This window comes from Myotis davidii, unplaced genomic scaffold (genome assembly GCF_000327345.1).
Source record: "Myotis davidii unplaced genomic scaffold, ASM32734v1 scaffold668, whole genome shotgun sequence".
In the NCBI taxonomy this organism is placed as follows: domain Eukaryota; kingdom Metazoa; phylum Chordata; class Mammalia; order Chiroptera; family Vespertilionidae; genus Myotis; species Myotis davidii.
In genome coordinates, this window is record NW_006299394.1 from 788,892 (window position 1) to 805,413 (window position 16,522).

The 16,522-nt window shown below is 54.6% G+C and overlaps 1 protein-coding gene across 1 annotated transcript in view; it reads right to left on the reverse strand.

The window, feature by feature from the left end:
- Positions 1 to 3,810: 3,810 nt before the first annotated feature.
- Positions 3,811 to 16,522, reverse strand: part of PBX1 (pre-B-cell leukemia homeobox 1) — a 203,373-nt gene continuing 190,661 nt past the window's right edge. The window contains exon 9 of the mRNA XM_006774990.2: positions 3,811 to 8,142. Coding sequence (XP_006775053.1) covers positions 8,050 to 8,142 — 93 coding nt within the window. The 3' untranslated portion in view covers positions 3,811 to 8,049. The remainder of the gene's footprint in view (positions 8,143 to 16,522) is intronic.

Here is a 16,522-nt window from a genome sequence, read left to right on the forward strand (position 1 = left end):
CTGTGTTTAATTGTTTGTCTTATGGAAAAAGTCTTGCCGTGCGGGCCCTGCTGGAGGTGAGGGTCCTGAAGGCTGCCCCCTGCTCAGACCTCTCAGTCCAGGACCGTCTGTGCCGAGCACGCCACCCCGGACAGGAGCCAGGACTTGCAGAGAGAGAGCTCTTTACAAGCCCAGAGGATGGAACCAGGCGGCCGATGGGCCGTTTAGACTTGGCTGCCTCGGCTTAACAGGAGTTGGGGGACAACAGGAGAGAAGCCTCAGGCAAGCCCCAAAGAGATGGCGGGAGGGAAGTTTCTGCTGCTTCCTAAGAACTGGGATCCCCAGGTTAAGGGGTGCAGGACTCTGTGGGCAGACGGCTCCTCAGGCACCAGTGCCACCTGCGGGCGGCGGGGGAAGTCATGCCAGTTGAGACAGGAGCTCGGCACAGACAATGGTAGGGCCACCTCGCGGCAGGCAGGCCTGGGAGTAGGAAGGCAGGGCTGATGGGGAAGTGGGTCTGCAGATACGCCTTGAATCTGTAAGTGAGCACCCAGGGGCAACGGCGGGGAGGGGCCTCTGCAGGAAGTGCTGCCTCTTTCAGAGCTGGTTTTTGGAGTGAGAAGGCAGAGCAGAGGCTGCTGTCCCTGCTGGACTCAGAGGTCTGTCCTCAGTTCCAGGGGGTGACCCTCACCCATCACCCGCGCGAGGGTTGAGGTTTCCTTCCGCTTCCTCACTGGCTCTCCTAGTTCTCTCTTCCTCCCCAGACGCCGTCTCCCCAAGGCCCTTCGGTGGTGCCGGTCACAGGGCTGTGATCTGGGGTAGAGGAGCCTCTAGGAGCCCGGCGTGCGGTGCTTTCCAAATTCCTTTTGGAAAACGTGGGCACTGGCGAGATGCAAGCCTGGAGTAACTGGACGAGGAGGGCTGGCGTGGCCACCCCATTCGATGGAAGGGGCGTCCCTGCTTCTGGGGACAGAGCAGGACGTCTGGTTGGGAATACATAGCGGGGGGCGGGGGGCGGTGTCAGGGAAGGGACAGCTGTGGACTGGCATTGCCTGGAGCTTGAACTTAGAAGGAGAGAAGCGTTTTATTTTGAACTCCAGTTTCTCTCTGGGCACTCAGTAGTGGAGACTCTACCAAGGGCACTCCAGCTCTGGGCCTGTGCCATCAGGTGGCACGGCAAGGAGCCTTGAGCTGCCCTGGACGTGCGCTGAGCGTCCGGGCAGAGAGTGACTTCAGCTCCGGGCGCAGTGTGACCTGGGTGTTAACAAGTGGACCTACTGATCTGACCAGGCGTCCAGAGCTCCAGGCGACCTGCCTTTTGCACGGGCCCAGGAGGTCCGCCAGGACCACAGTGTCCAAGGTGTGTGGCCTGGGTGTGGTCACTGCCACAGCCCTTTATACTTACCTTCCCACCCACATGGCCCAGAGGGGCCTGGGAGTTTGCCACAGTGGGCTGAACCTCAGTGGCCCAGGGCTGGCGGCCCTGCCGCCCTCTACTGTACCGTGAGATTCTCTGGGAGTCAGGAGAGTGGGGCGCCCACTCCCACTCCAGCGCCAGTCCAGTCATCAGGTTAAAGAAACACCCTCCTGGGCTCCCGCACCGAGAGGGCTCAGAAGACCCGCGCTCCTGCCTGCCCACGGGGCCGTTGCAGAGGAGGCTACGTTCTGGATGACGCATGGTGGTCACACACTGTTTCCTGCTCTGGTCACCCGGCTTCAGCCGGGCAGGCGAGGAGAACTGCGAGGACCGCGGGCAGGAGTCACGATGGGGGAACACCTCAGATTTAGTGCATTTAAGCCTTGGAACTCGGCTCTCCCAGGGGACCCCTCCAGGCAGCGATTAACCAGTGGAGTGACCGCCCAAGGTGGACGGCTGCCTCCAGGACCGCAGGCTGGTGCTGAGCCCCGAGTTTAGACAGCACCCCCATGGAGCATGTTGCGGGGAGGGAGTGTTGGGCGCACAGGACTGGGCCACACCCTTTCTGGAACTTCCTCACTGAAGAGCAGAAGCTGCCTGGGAAGGGATGACCCGCTTTCCTGGTGGGTCCCGTGCAGGGAGCAGCGTGGGCCTGCTTTGCTCTGGCCTATTCCTCTTGGCCGCTAGTGTGGCAGGTGGCCAGCTGCTCAAACGCCCATGTGTGCTGAGTGCCAGGGGCCAGGGTGTTTAGGAACGTGAGCGAAAGGAGAAGTGAGCCCTCACACCTGTCCCCTCTGGGACTGGAGGGGGGGGAAGGGCACATTCCTGGGGGGCGGGGCACAGCCCGGGAGGAGCCGGATCCCGGAGGCACCGCCTGGACTCGAGGCCAGCACCCACTGGGGCATGTCTCCGGCTCTCGGGTGAAACAGGCTGGGTGCTGCTGTGGACACATTGTATCCTTTGGTCACGTTGCTGTGACAGTTCAGTAATCACTCTGGTTGGTGAGTTGGGGTGAGTAGGTCCACGGAGTCCGGGCAGCTGAGGAGGGAAGTGGCCTGAAGCCACCCTGCACACCGGACCCTGTGTCCCAATGTTCTGATTGGAAGAGGGGACCCGAGGCCTCTGTCCTCTGGCCATGTTCTCAACACTAACATTGGCAGCTGAACTTATACTTTTGAGGCCATGGAGCCCTCAGGCTGGCCCTTCATAAAAACGATAATTTGAACCCATTGACTCTCCATTCCTTTGCTGTTTTCTGTTGATTAGAATCAAACGGTGATGAGGTGAGAGGGTGATGGGGACACTGGGTATATACCGGTCCCCTTGGCCCTGGAAACAGTGCAGGTGGTGCCCCAGGGGCACAGTGGGCCGCCAGAATACAAGTCCCACCACTGCCTGGCACTGCGGGCTGGGCGCTGTCCCAGCCAGGACACCGGACGCCACTTCTAACAGACCCTGACCCCAAAGGTCGGGGCGCAGGGAGTGCGACAACGGGGGAGAGGCGCGTCCGTCGGGAGCAGACACAACTCAGGGGGGTGTGTGGACCTGTGCGGCTCCCCCTGCTTCTGAGAGCAGAGCCCTTCCAACCTTGGTCCCTTCTCTGGGGACATCTCTTAGGTCCCATGATTTTCCTGGGACCAAATCACAAAGAGAAGGGAATTGGAGTCGCTGGCAAAGAGCGGACTCACAGACTTAAAATTTGTATGAGCACCTGCCTAGACTTGTAGCTGGTGCTTGGGGGGGCGGGGACACCAGCCACAGACAGACAAGCAGGCAAGAGGGGGTGCTCTGCCCTCCTGCAGCACGGCTACTTTTTCCAATACAAGGTCCTTTCTTCCGCCCTGGCCGGGGTGGCTCAGTGGGTTGGGCATCCTCCCATGCACTGAAAGGTTGCCAGTTCAATTCCCAGTCAGGGCACATGCCTAGGTTTTGGGCTCGATCCCCAGTAGGGGGCGTGCAGGAGGCAGCTGATCGATGTTTCATGCTTCCCTTTCTCTCTCTCTCCAATCAATAAAGATCATCCTCAGGTGAGGATAAAAAATCCTTCCTTCCTGCGTGAGGTCCGTGGCCGAGTCAGCGGCCCCAGGGCCACGTACAGGGGTGGGCAAACTTTTTGACTCGAGGGCCACAATGGGTTCTTAAACTGGACCAGAGGGCCGGAACAAAAGCATGGATGGAGTGTTTGTGTGAACTAATATAAATTCAAAGTAAACATCATTACATAGGGTACGGTCTTTTTTTTCAATAGTTTTATTGATTTCAAACAGGCCCGCGGGCCGTAGTTTGCCCACGGCTGTAACTAGACTGTAAGATGATTAGGGTGACAGACCACAGTCCGAACAGTCCCGGCCCTCCGCTGGGGGAAGAAAAGAGACAGCATGTGAAAGAGAACGCTTACACCACACACAAGTGTATTTTTTTTTGCAACAAAAGAAACTATTTATTTGGAATATGCATTACCAGTACAAATTAGGAGACTGTAAAATCTACACCGTGTTAGTATCATCATCGAGAACACAGAGCTTCCGTCGGATCAAAGGAACGAAGCCAGTGCTCACAGAAGCAGAAAAGCTCAACTTTCAAACCAAACAGGGCAGAGCTTCGCAGGGTTACACTCTGATATAAGAGCAGGGTAGGAAGCAGAGATAAAACCAACAGCCGAGGGAAACACTTCAAAATAACTGGAAGCGCCAAAGGGAAGGGAAGGAGGAGGCGAGAAAAGGGGGAACACATTGAATGTTTCATTTATTTTAACAAAAGGCAAAAAAAAAAGGTTACAAAAAATAAGGTTCCAGAAAGCTTTGCACAAGGGAGTGAACCATCAAGGCGATGTGAAAAGCGCGCGGCCGTTCGGCTGTGACAGAACCAGCGGCCGTTCGGCTGTGACAGAACCAGCAGACGGCGGTTCCGGTAGAAACTGCCAGGAAGTGCTGCTGCCTGGCTCTGACTCTCCACTTTCCTCACCTGGGTGCTGGCTGCTTTCGGAACTCGCAGTCATTTGTTAAATGACAGAGTTTCAAAGAGAGTTCCTTCCTGATAATACCGCCTTCTTTTCTCCTGGAACTAAAAAAGCGTCCGAGTCCAGCCAGTCTCACCGTGTGCTGCACGGCGGCCAAAAGGCTGCGTGAGAATAACATCCGGGACCCTGTTCAAAGCCAGGACCCCCAGCCCATCCCGGTGCCACCCCACCGCCCGGGGACTCTGCAAGAAAAGTCCCCTGGGCCGGGGGAGGCACCCTGGCTGCCCAGCCTCGCCTGCAGGTGCGCACTCACTCCAGGTGCAGGTGAGCAACGTGATGTCCACAGGGGCCTGATCTCTGCGACATCAGCTCAGTTTGGGACAAAACTGAGGCAGCAAGAAACAGCCGCTGTCTGGCTGCCCTCTTTTCACATCGCCTTGGTACATGTGTAAGGAAAAAAACAGCAAGATCATACTCCTGACAATTAAAAAAAAAGCACCCCTATGAACAAACCAAAAATAACACAAAACAAAACATCATTCTTTTTGTTACATTTTCAAGAGCAGGAATAAAGGGGAAAAAAAGAATTCATTTCTGGGTCTCAAAGTTAAGAAACATAATAACATGTTAGGTTGTACCTCTATGATGCTCACTATCCCAACTTTTTTTTTCTTTTTTTCTTTTTTTAGTTTACAAAATGAATTACGGTCACTTTCAAACATCGTGGAACAGGAAATGGGTGTGCACAACTCGACACTTGTCTAGCATTCTTGAACTAATTCACAAATGCAAGAAAATAAAAGAGAAATGGGGAGCATGGCCAATGCGGGTCGTTCCGTGTGAAAACAGACGTGGAGATGAGGGCGTGGGCACGGAGGCGACCCCGTCCTGCTTTTCGTGCTGTGAGGGTCATTTGTAAAATTTTTATTATAAACACTATTAAATCCAGACCGCTTTTTTGGTTTTTTTCCCTTTATCTGAATATACAAGAACATTCATTATCAAATGTTCGTCATCAGTACTACAAAGAACAAGACACGAGTCGCAAGAAACAATGGAAAATGTTAATAAAGCTGAGAGGATTGTTGAGTATTTTTTTAAAAAGTTTTCTTTAAATTTGAGTTTCTGTAGTTTTATCTTTTTTTGGTATCGAAGTCAGGTTTTTTCTGGGCAGAAAAATAAAACTCAGAAGGGAAGGGGGGAGGGCAAGTGAGAGAAAAGGCAGCCAGCAGCCAAATAAAACCATGTCACGATGGTGCCCCCGGGCAGAAGCGTGTGCGGGGTGCACCCCACCCAGGAGCGAGGGATGGGAAAGGGGGCGATGAGCAGTTACAGGTGGGCAGACCCCAGGGAACACTGTGGCCAGGACGCTGCGTGCTGCCCTGTCCCTGGGAAGGGAAGTCCTGGGCACATGGGTGGGGGCGCCTGAGGGGCAGGAGCTCCAGGGCGCTGCCCGCCACAGGCCCTCTGTCCACCCCGCCTGCTGGCTGACTGTGCTCTCAGGGTTTACTTAACTGGAGAGACCCCCTGGCGCCACGTGGATGTGAGAGTGGCCGTGGAGGGAGAAAAGGAAAGGTGCAAAGAGGGCTGCGTGTGGGTGCAGCTGCCGCAGGGCGGGCACCGCGCTCTGCTCCCATCTTCCCACTGACCCGAAATGGAAATCCTTCAGCCCAAACCGGGCTTTCCTGCGGCTCCAGGAGAACCCTGCACCCAAGGTCAGGCGTCCGCGAGGTATCCCTGTGCCTGCGTCCGCGCGTCCCTGCCCGAGACGGGTCTCCTCGGCTGGATGGAGACGCGGTGCCCTCGGCACCCTGCGTGGAGCCCGACCCGGTGACGGCTCAGGGTACACAGCGGCCCGACGTGGCTTCCTCACGCTCCTCATCAGCATGATCCCAACATCTCCCTGTTCTCCCGTCCAACACGCACGCCCTCCAACACGTGCGGGAGCGGTTTCTGCCCATTAGGTGCACCACTCGGAGCCGCCCTCAGGGCCACGCCCTGGAAGCCCTGCAGCAGCCGGGCCTGAGCACTGGCAAGGCCAACATTAGACTCAAGCACAAACTGAGAGAACCAGGGCCGACGTTTCCATGTGGGAGGTTATCTCTCTTCTAAGGAGCCAAACAGACCAAAGCAACCAAACAAGCACCAGCCATGACCCGCCTTTGCCACCGCGGTGACAGAGCCGATGTGACCAGACGTTAGACCAGGAAAGCCGCGGCCGCCTGACCTCAGCCAGTTTCTCTCGGAGACGCTGCTCCCGCCCTCACCCTGCAGCTCGGGGAGAAGGGCCCCCGCGTCCTGTCTCGCAAGCCCGGCCAGGACCGCATGTCACAGTTCCGGGAGGAGGCCCTGAGAGAGCTGAGCACCGCCCACTCGACAGGCGACATCAGAGAACAGCTTCCCTGCGTGTCTCCCTGGACAGGCCCACAGCGTGACTGTCACCTGAGGAGTTCGCTGAGACCGGGACCTCCCGCCTCCGCCACTCACAGGTCCTCAGACAAGCCAGCGAACAGGTACCGCGCCGAGCTCTCACGCCACCGTGTCCTCCAGACCCAGACACGGCGCACAGAACTGAACAGTTCATGGCAGGTCCCTAGCGCCCAGACAAAAACAGAACAGAGCACTCTACCACACGCGTGCCCGCGCCTGAGGCTCAGGCAGAGCCAGCAGGGAGGGACCCTGGGAGCTGGCCTGCCCTGTTGGGTGGTTCTGGTGTGTGTGTGTGTGTGTGTGCGTGTGTGTGTGTTCGTGCTGGGGCCGCCGGTCCTGGACCCTGCAGGCTGCTTGTCTGTGTCCTTCACAGAGTCCCTCTCATGGGCTCACAAGGCAGGTGGCATGGTTACTAATGTAGGCATATGTATGAGGCATGTGGCTGATCGTGGGGTGGTGCATGTGAGAGCCTGTGCATGTGCCTACAGGTATGTGTGCACGTGCATGTGAGGGGAGGGTTCAGGAGAGAACCTCCCACTCTGTGATGCACCTGGCACCACGCTGACCCACACCTGGCTCTGCAGCATCTGGTCCCCCAAGTCCGCCTCTGAAACCAGGAGCTGTCCGAGGACGAGAAGCTGGGACGCTGCCTCCGAAGCCGCGCCCTCTCCTGTCGCTGACTTCCTGCCTGGCATCTACCTGGCAGAGCCGAACCCAGGACATAGCGCCTTCGGGAGCCCGGCTATGGCAGGACCCAGGGAAGCCGGGCTGGGAGGCAGCGGGTGGGGGAGGCCGAGGAGCAGGGCAGCGGGGTGGTTCCTGTGAGAGGTAGTGAGTGACGAGAGACAGGGCTGCCTGGCACGGGGCTCGATGAGGTAACGTGGCTCCTCATACCACCAGCGTGAAAACATACAAATGCTTTTATTGTTTTCTTTGCATTTTCTCCCTCTTTAAATTCCTCTAATTGTTGAAAATATCCTTCAGTGACATGTAGCGGGCAGGGGCCCAGGGAGTGGAAGGCAGGGGCAGGGGCGGAGGGCACCAGGCTGATGCTGCTGGCAGGGAAGGCTGGCTTCTACCCAGAAAAAGGGACAGAGTATAAAGAAGTGTCCAGATTGGCCGGAGGGCCTCCCGGGAGGAGAGGGAGGAGCTCATGGTGGCTGCTGATGGCTGCGCCTCCGGTCTGACCGCTTCAGCGTGGGAGACCCTCCCTCCGGCCCCGCCTGCCGGGCGCAGGGTCAGCCGGGATGCGCGTGCAGGGAGGTCAGTTGGAGGTGTCGGAGTGAACGCTGCCAGGGCCTTCTGTAGGGGACGTCACTGATGAGGGGGTAGTCGCATCCTGCCAACCTCCATTAGCCTAGAAGGGAAGAAGGAGAGAAGTCAGGCTGTGAGGGGCGGTGGGAGCACATGATGACGATGACAAGGTGGAGCCTTGAGAAGGCGGCTCAGGGCCTGCCAGGGGGCACTGGTCAGCAGGCTGTCCCTGTGGTCGCTCCCCCGTCCCGTCAGTGGCTGGAGCCTCCCCTGTGCCTGTGATACCAAGTCCTGCACCTCCGTCAGGTGAGACCACCTGCCCTGCAGGTCCAGGGGCCCGAGTCCCGGTCCTGACACTGGCCGGCACTCCCACCCCTTTGGCTCCGAGTCCCCCGTGAGAAAAACAAAAAGGCTGCCAACTGCCTCCGAAGGGCCCTTCCAAGCCCCGGGTCCCAGGCGCCTCTGGCACATGTCAATGGCTGGGGGCCGTTCCTGTTCTCAGCGGGCACTGGCCACACCTGGGGGAACTAGGACTCAAGGCAGGACCCAGCAATGCACAGCCCTGGGAAGAGGGTTCCAGGGAGGTGAACCCCGTCTTGAGGAGGCACCTCTAAAAGTACAGAGGGCGACCCGGGAGAAGAGGGCTCAGCCAGCGCCCCGGCCTGGCCGGTGGGAAGATGTCTCGAGGGGGTGAGCCGGGCGCTGATGCTTGGTCTCCATTTGTACCTTCTTTTCCTAACACTCAGTCCGAGCATCCAAATAGCAACACGGTTCCCACAGGACCTGCGTCAGTGAGCACCCCTACAAGGACCCGGCACTCGGATAGCCCGGCCAGACGTGCTGCGGCGGTGACTTCGTGACCCCGCCCTCGATCTCCCATGGACGGTGTGTGCGAAAGGCACTAATCTTCTTCCCTCCCAGATAACAGCCCTCGGCTCCGAACACACGATGGAGGCCCCGACCAGGCCTGACGCTCCTGGAATATCTGGGGTCACGGGGCAGGGGTGACTATGGCATTGGGGAGGCAGCTCCTCCCTGCACCTGCCCTGATCCCCTCTCCCTGCACCTGCCCTGATCCCCTCTCCCTGCACCTGCCCTGACCCCCTCTCTCCCTGCACTTGCCCTGATCCCCTCCCTGCACCTGCCCTGATCTCCCTGCACCTGCCCTGATCCCCTCTCTCCCTGCACCTGCCCTGATCCCCTCTCTCCCTGAACTTGCCCTCATCCCCTCCCTGCACCTGCCCTGATCTCCTCTCCCTGCACCTGCCCTGAGCTGGCTCAGGGGCCACCTGCCTGGGTCCTGAGCATCCATGCAGCTGACTGTGACCCAGAGCAGTGACGCTGGGCTGAGGCCCGCCCTTCCTCCCCTCCTTCCTCTGAACTCCCCTTAGTAGCACAGGGTTGATGCAGAGAATTCATCACCGGATGTGACAGCCAAGTGAGCCTGGCACTGAGAAACTCTCATTTGCAGCCCAGAACTCGCTGAGGTGCCACAAAGCGGCTGATGTCAGCACTGTGAGGAGCTCGGCCTGCACACAGGCAGATGCCAGCAGCCCAGACTCGGGCATGGCAGGCCGGGGGAGAGCTCAGGGCTGTCCCCGGCGCTGGTGGGCGGCCAGGGAGGGAAACACAGACACAGAGGCCCCACCCCTGTGACCCGCACAGGCACCCACACGCTCACAAGGGCAGGCACGGCCAGAGCCACCATTTCCCACTGAAGTAGCTGGAGCAACCAGGTTCCGGCAGGCAGTTTCCCCAACATTTTACAGGGAGCTTTCCGAGAGCTGCCCGGAGTTGCCAGGATGCTCCCTGGGAAATCTCAGCCTGGCCACTGCAGACCCACCTCTTTTAAAGAGCTGCGACCTTTAAAAATGCAGCTCTGACCTCCTCCCCACCCCTCTTCCACCTTCAGTGGCTTCGAGCTGAGGGTCCATGTCCCCTTCAGGCCTGTGCTTCCTGCCCTGCTCAATGCTCGTGGTTCATGCTTCAATACCCCCTCCCGCCACTCAGGAGTTCCCATAGCAGAGGACCGCTCACCCAGTCCCCACCACCCACACCTGCTGTCTCCACCTTGAGGGTGCGCACGTGTCCCATGTGCCCCTAGCATGGTCTCCTGGGGGCAGCCCTGTCCTCTGTCACATCACAAGGCACTGGTGCTGCCATGGCATGTCCTCGCCTGCCAGACCATGAGCACCACTGTGGGGCTCCTGGCCGATTCCACGCTGCCTCCCAGTGCCTGCACCTCACAGATGTTAGACAATGTCCGAGAGGGACAAGCGAAGACATGAGGGAACATGTACTGGCACTGGCTGTGGAGAGATATATGGTCTCAGGTGGGTGACCTCCATGAGCATTTATACCAAGCCATGTAGGCCCAGGAAAGAACTGAGAGAGTGTGGCTGCCTGTACTTGGCCATGTACACCCAGGAAACAGCTGAGAGAGCCTGGCCGCCTGTACTTGGCCATGTAGGTCCAGGAAACAGCTGAGAGAGCCTGGCTGCCTGTACTTGGCCATGTAAGCCCAGGAAACAGCTGGGAGAGCCTGGCGGCCTGTACTTGGCCATGCACGCCCAGGAAACAGCTAAGAGAGCCTGGCGGCCGCTACTTGGCCATGTAGGTCCAGGAAACAGCTGAGCGAGCCTGGCGGCCTGTACTTGGCCATGTACGCTCAGGAAACAGCTGAGCGAGCCTGGCGGCCTGTACTTGGCCATGTACGCCCAGGAAACAGCTGAGCGAGCCTGGCGGCCTGTACTTGGCCATGTACGCTCAGGAAACAGCTGAGAGAGCCTGGCGGCCTGTACTTGGCCATGTACGCTCAGGAAACAGCTGAGAGCGCCTGGCGGCCTGTACTTGGCCATGTACGCCCAGGAAACAGCTAAGAGAGCCTGGCGGCCTGTACTTGGCCACGTAAGCCCAGAAAACAGCTGGGAGAGCCTGGCGGCCTGTACTTAGCCGTGTACACCCAGGAAATACCTGCGAGGGCCTTGACAGCCTGTACTGAGACATATACACCCAGGTTTACTTCCTGACATGCCATCCTGTGCAGGACCACACTGCTGGTCAGCTCGGCTTCTCTTACACCACACTGTGGGGTCCTGGCCGAGACTGTACAGTAAGACGGTCAACCTGCCCCATTTCCATTGGTAACATGTGAACTCTCTTGTTACAAGTCACTTCTTCAACCTTCTGTGCCACGCACTCTAACTGCCATCTATGGGTTCCCTGTCACAATACAGACACAACCCTACCTGCCAATGGGCCCACCAGCACCATCCTGCCAGCACCTAGCGCCATCCAACTGGAGGGCACCTCTCAGTGGGCTCTGGGATCAAGATCTACCCTGGCACCTTCTTAGTGTCATTCTTTTCTATTTCACCTGTGGCGAACACCCAGCATTCATGCCGCCATGTCAGGAACATGGGACACGGGAGGGGCTGGTCGAGGCTGTCCCCTCACGTGGGTACAGTTCCCAGTTTTAGGGTCAGGTGTTTTCTTATTTCTATTAAAAGTGCAAATGTGACTGTTACGCAGAATGTTTCCACATCCTGCAGACTCCATAGGTTTGATGTATACACAGGAAGTTAAAACTTACGAATTGTTTAATTTAACTTTTCAGAGAGAGAGAGAGAGAAAAAAAAAGCTCAGTTTTTCTGGGCTAAATAGAGGTGTCTTAGGACAGAAAACTATTTCTATCTGAATAGACACCCTCCGCACTCAGACCTGCAAAATCCCAAACATGTCCCCTTACACACATCGGCACAGTGTGCAGAACACACATGCATGTATTCTCATAGACTGAGCACACATTCAGAACATACAGCACCCCAGGAATGAGCGTGCGCGTGCAGACACACACACACGCTGCGGGAAGAAAGCTGTAAGAGACTATTATGTTTACTCATAGCCAAATCTGGGTAATTCAAGCAAAGGGCAATTGTTTTACTCTCAGTATAAGTGATCTGATGGGCTGACTTTCTACAGCCCTAAGTTCTTCGTTTTATTCTTATAACCTCTGATTTTGCTTTGCTTTGTTGAAAGATATCCTTTACTCACGGTGCACATGGAGGCTACACACATACTTCCACGTGATGGGGTCTCCACGGAGCACACACATCACTCGGGGTGGACACCTCAAGGCCACTGACCATCACACGGCAGCTGAAGCCCCTCTCACTTGTCTGCCATCCACACAGCCATCACCCCAGATAACCAGACCCAGTGACATGCCGCGGAGAGACAGAGAGCCAACTCCACGCCCAGAGACTGGCATATTCAAGTACAGCGAGGACAGTAATAGCAACTTACATGCCATCACTGAGACAAAGCCACAAAGGCCGCGCTGGCAGCCACTTATTTTGAAGCCTATTATTTGTGGGAGGTACAAGCTGTAATCACAACAGAAACTTTCAAAGCCCTTATCCTCCGTGACGCACCAAATCTATTTCAGACCCCTAATTGCTATGTCACCAGAGAGCTGGCTGCTTAATGCGCTCAAATGGTGCTGAGAGCTTGCAGGGTTGCGGCCGGCAAAGCGTAGGGGGTAAGGAGGGGGGTGCAGGGGGCACAGCCTCCCTGCTGCCTTCTTCATTCAGGGAGGCGTCTCGCTCAGAACTGTTTACAGGTGATGCGAGAGAAAGGCTTGAAGACCGCCGCATCCAGACTGTGAAGGCACCTGGCCCTCCCACGCACATCCTTGATGCGGGACCCTCGTTAGGCTGGGATTCTTGTCCAGATGGAACGTGGACTGACTTTTTAAATTTTAGCTTTTTCCCTTTTATATTGTCCCAGAAATACCCCAGCCATGTGGCTGTGGCGGCTCCGGAGAAGCCAGGGCAATGACTAGACGGAGAGAGAAGGTAATCTATATTCCCACTGTAGCTTGCTTCTTATCTTTTTAAGATCAATAACAGTACCACTAATAGATCTGCCTTTAGTTTTCCTAGGATAACGGCTTTCCTGCCGAAGAACTTTCCACTGAAATAAACAGAACGGCACATGGGGCGGGGAGGCCTCCTCCACGGGTGTCCCGCCATCTAGAAGCAGAGTTTTCTTCACTTTCCACACACCCTCAGTGCAGTGGTGGGACATCATACTGCAGAAGAGTTTGGGAAGTCACTGAGAAAAAGGTGGACATTTCAAGAATACATTTACAAGGCTAATAAACATGAAGAAATTCATGAGTAATCAAAAAGAAACAAATTAAAGTCAAGTGAAAGTGAGACACCCTTTTATAATTTAACTAGTGGCTTGGTGCACGAATTCGTGCACATTGAAAGGAAATTAATTAGAAGAAATATTTTAGTATTGCTATTTGCCCTTACTCTATAATAGAAGTGTCAACCAAATTCACAATCGACAATGACAGATCAAAACACACGTATGCGATTGGCACCAGCGAGAGCTTTATATGTATCATGCATGCACGAGTCAACATAGCCTTTTGTAGATATAGGGTAAACTTGCTTAATTAGACCTGCTTTCTGATGTAGCTAAACTTTTCCCAGCCCAGTGAAGCACCCCAACTTCTCTTTCAGGTAATTGTCAGCAACACAGCAGATTATATAAATATCAACATGAAACAGATTATTACTGTAGATCATGCGGGGAGAACAAAGGGTAAAATATTTAATGGCAGCCATGTTTGACTATATTCTATGCAGTGAGAAAACCTGAAGTCATTGTCAAGGTCCACCATTTCTTACTTCTTTTCAGTCGGGTCAAGTTTCTAAGCTTTCTAAATCTCTGTTTTCCAGCTAATGAAAAGAAAATAGGATTCCACTGAGTCTCCTATCTACCTACTCCAGGACTTCTGTGAGTATTAAATGAGATGAGGCACAGGAAAACGCTTCACAGACATTAGGTTGAAGTGTAAAATGTTTCCACCCGGCTATAAAGCAAGTCCTGTTCCTGGCTGAAGAAACTGCAAGTAGGCTAGTCGCTAGGGAGAGGAAGCCTGGCGTTGCTATGTGACATCATTACTTGGATGGACACTTAGCATATTAGCCTTTTATATAGCTAGATAATTGACAAATCTGAAACACGGCTAAGTCATTGTCATTGAGCTTGTGGCAAACTAGGGACGACCATGAGCTGCTGGTGGGAAGAACAAATGCATAGATGTTTCCAGGAGAAAAGGGTTAGATATCTTCTGCCCTTTGCTCTGTCGACTCCATTTTCAGAAATGTATCCAAGGAGTAACAGAAAGCATGCACCTGATCCCCTGAACTATGATGTTTGCCACAGAATTATTAAAATTATAAAAACGAAAGCAGCTTCAGTGTCTGCAGTAGAGACTGATTAAATAAACTAGGGGCACTCCCTATAACAGGTTCCTTAGGTAGTTACTAAAGTTATGTTTGACATGTTTAATGATATGAAAAACACTCATAATGTATTTTTAGTAAAATAAGTAGGTTACAAAATGACATTTTTTATATGATCACCACGTTTCCACATGCACCACACACACGGAGGCTGCTGAGAAAAGAGTTAGCAGTCCTTTCCTTACGTGTGATTCCTGCACACCCCAGATGTTCCACATCACAGGTTAGCCTGTAACACTTAAACAAGGCATGTGAAGGAAAGCTCGCAGCGAATGTAGGTCTCGGTGTGTCTGAGACGCCCTGGCAACCCCAGAGCTGCGGGCGAGGACCAGTCCCTGCTGCCTCAGGTCCGGGGAGAGCAGCTGCCGGACCCGCCCAGCATGGGAGTCAGCAAGGGATTCCCAGCTCTCTCCAGAATACAGGGGCCTTAAGAGTTAAATGGTTGTTGTCCCTTTAAAATGTAAAGGAAACCCCTCAACATAGCCCTTAGCTTAGAGGAGATGGGAGTTGCCTGGGGATAGGCAGTAGATCTTTTATGTCCCTACCCTCACGTCCAATGGTTGCTACAAGTCCAAGCAAATTCCCACTGAACAAATGAGTGAGTGAAGGAATGACTGTGGACCAAGCTCAAGGCCACTGTGACAGCACCTGTCCCAGAAAAAAAGAGTGAGTAAGAGAAGGAAGAAGACACCACTGCTCCGGTCCCTGAATACACACCTACAGGTTTCTGGTGGGAGTTGGCTAGGGTTAGAGGGTACAAGGTTTAGATAGGTGGGGTTCAAATGTGAGTATTAGTCTGTGAAAAATGAAAAAAAAAAAGGGAAGAAAAAAGTCATTCTTTTGTGGGAAAGACTCCCCGAATAACAAAAATGCAAAAGTCTTTGGGGACAAGCAGACAATTCAGCCACAAGTCAGCCACAGCCTGCTGCTGGTTAGGAAGGAAGGGAGAGGGGAGGGAGGGAGGGAGGGAGGGAAGGAGGGAGGGAGGGAGGAGAGAAGGGAGGAGAAGGAAGACCTCTTGATAAAGGTTAGAGTAGGCTCCTTTCAAAAAGTATGCATTAAGCACCTACTATGTATCATGCCTGGTTACAAAACCAGGATGCTTGTCATCAGAACTAGGGCGTGGGGAGGAAGTAAAAGCAAAAATCCGAGAACCCTACGCAGGCGTGGTCTGCAGGACCTGGGAGGTGCTGAGTGAGCAGGGCTGTGGCGTGACTGCCCCTGCCCAAGGCACTGGGCAGGAATTCTCTGGCTGGAACACTGTAACTGCTGGGAATGGCCTCCAGGAACGGAGCTCTCCCAACAGGCGGAAGAACCGCCAGGCGCTTCTGCACACTGTCCAGACAGGAAGGTCCGGCGGGTCCTCGGGGCTGCCCACAGCACATGGGGGCGGGAGACCACGCCTGCAGGTCTGTCTCACTAGCTTCCATCTTGTTGTTGTTATCGTTCTGATGCCTCCTAACTTTCTTGTTTACATTTTAAAACCAACCTAATTGTGTTATTAAACTTGAATTACAGAAGTTAATGCGTATAAACTGCCTAGCACAGGGGACCAAGCCAGTAAGTGTTAGTTATTAATGCAATTATTAAACGTCGTTTGAGCCTGTTAATTTTCTATCCATATTGTTTTTAATTGTTCTTTAATTTCCTGCTTTACGGCACTTGCTGTTTATTGCTGCTCGGTCTGTTGTATGATCTCTGCCAGTCCGGTCTCCGAGGCTGGGGTTCACCCACGCGCCCGCACTGCTTTTCTGTTTGTATTGTTCTCCACAGTATTTGTGCACTTCCTCTCGCCATGTCCGGGCGCTCCATCGTTCTCCTGCCATCTTCATCCTCCACCAGCTTGTAGTTTAATCGTATATTATTTCTTCCTACTTCTCTATTTTTCTTATTGCCTAGCTCCTTTAAATTTCACTTGCCGTTCCTTTTCTATTTTCTATTTCTTTGTCTACTCTGGTTCACATGTATTATCTCTGCAGTCTGCAGCAGTAACGCTTTCCCTCAGTGAAGAGTGCTGACAAGGGGGCGGCAGGATGGCAGTCCTGGCCCAGCTGCGACTGGCCCTACTCAGCCTCCTGGAGGCTCAGAGCGCCTGCTGCCTCCAGAGTCTCTCCAATACTGTCTAGTCCAGTGGTCGGCAAACTGAGGCTCGGCAAACCA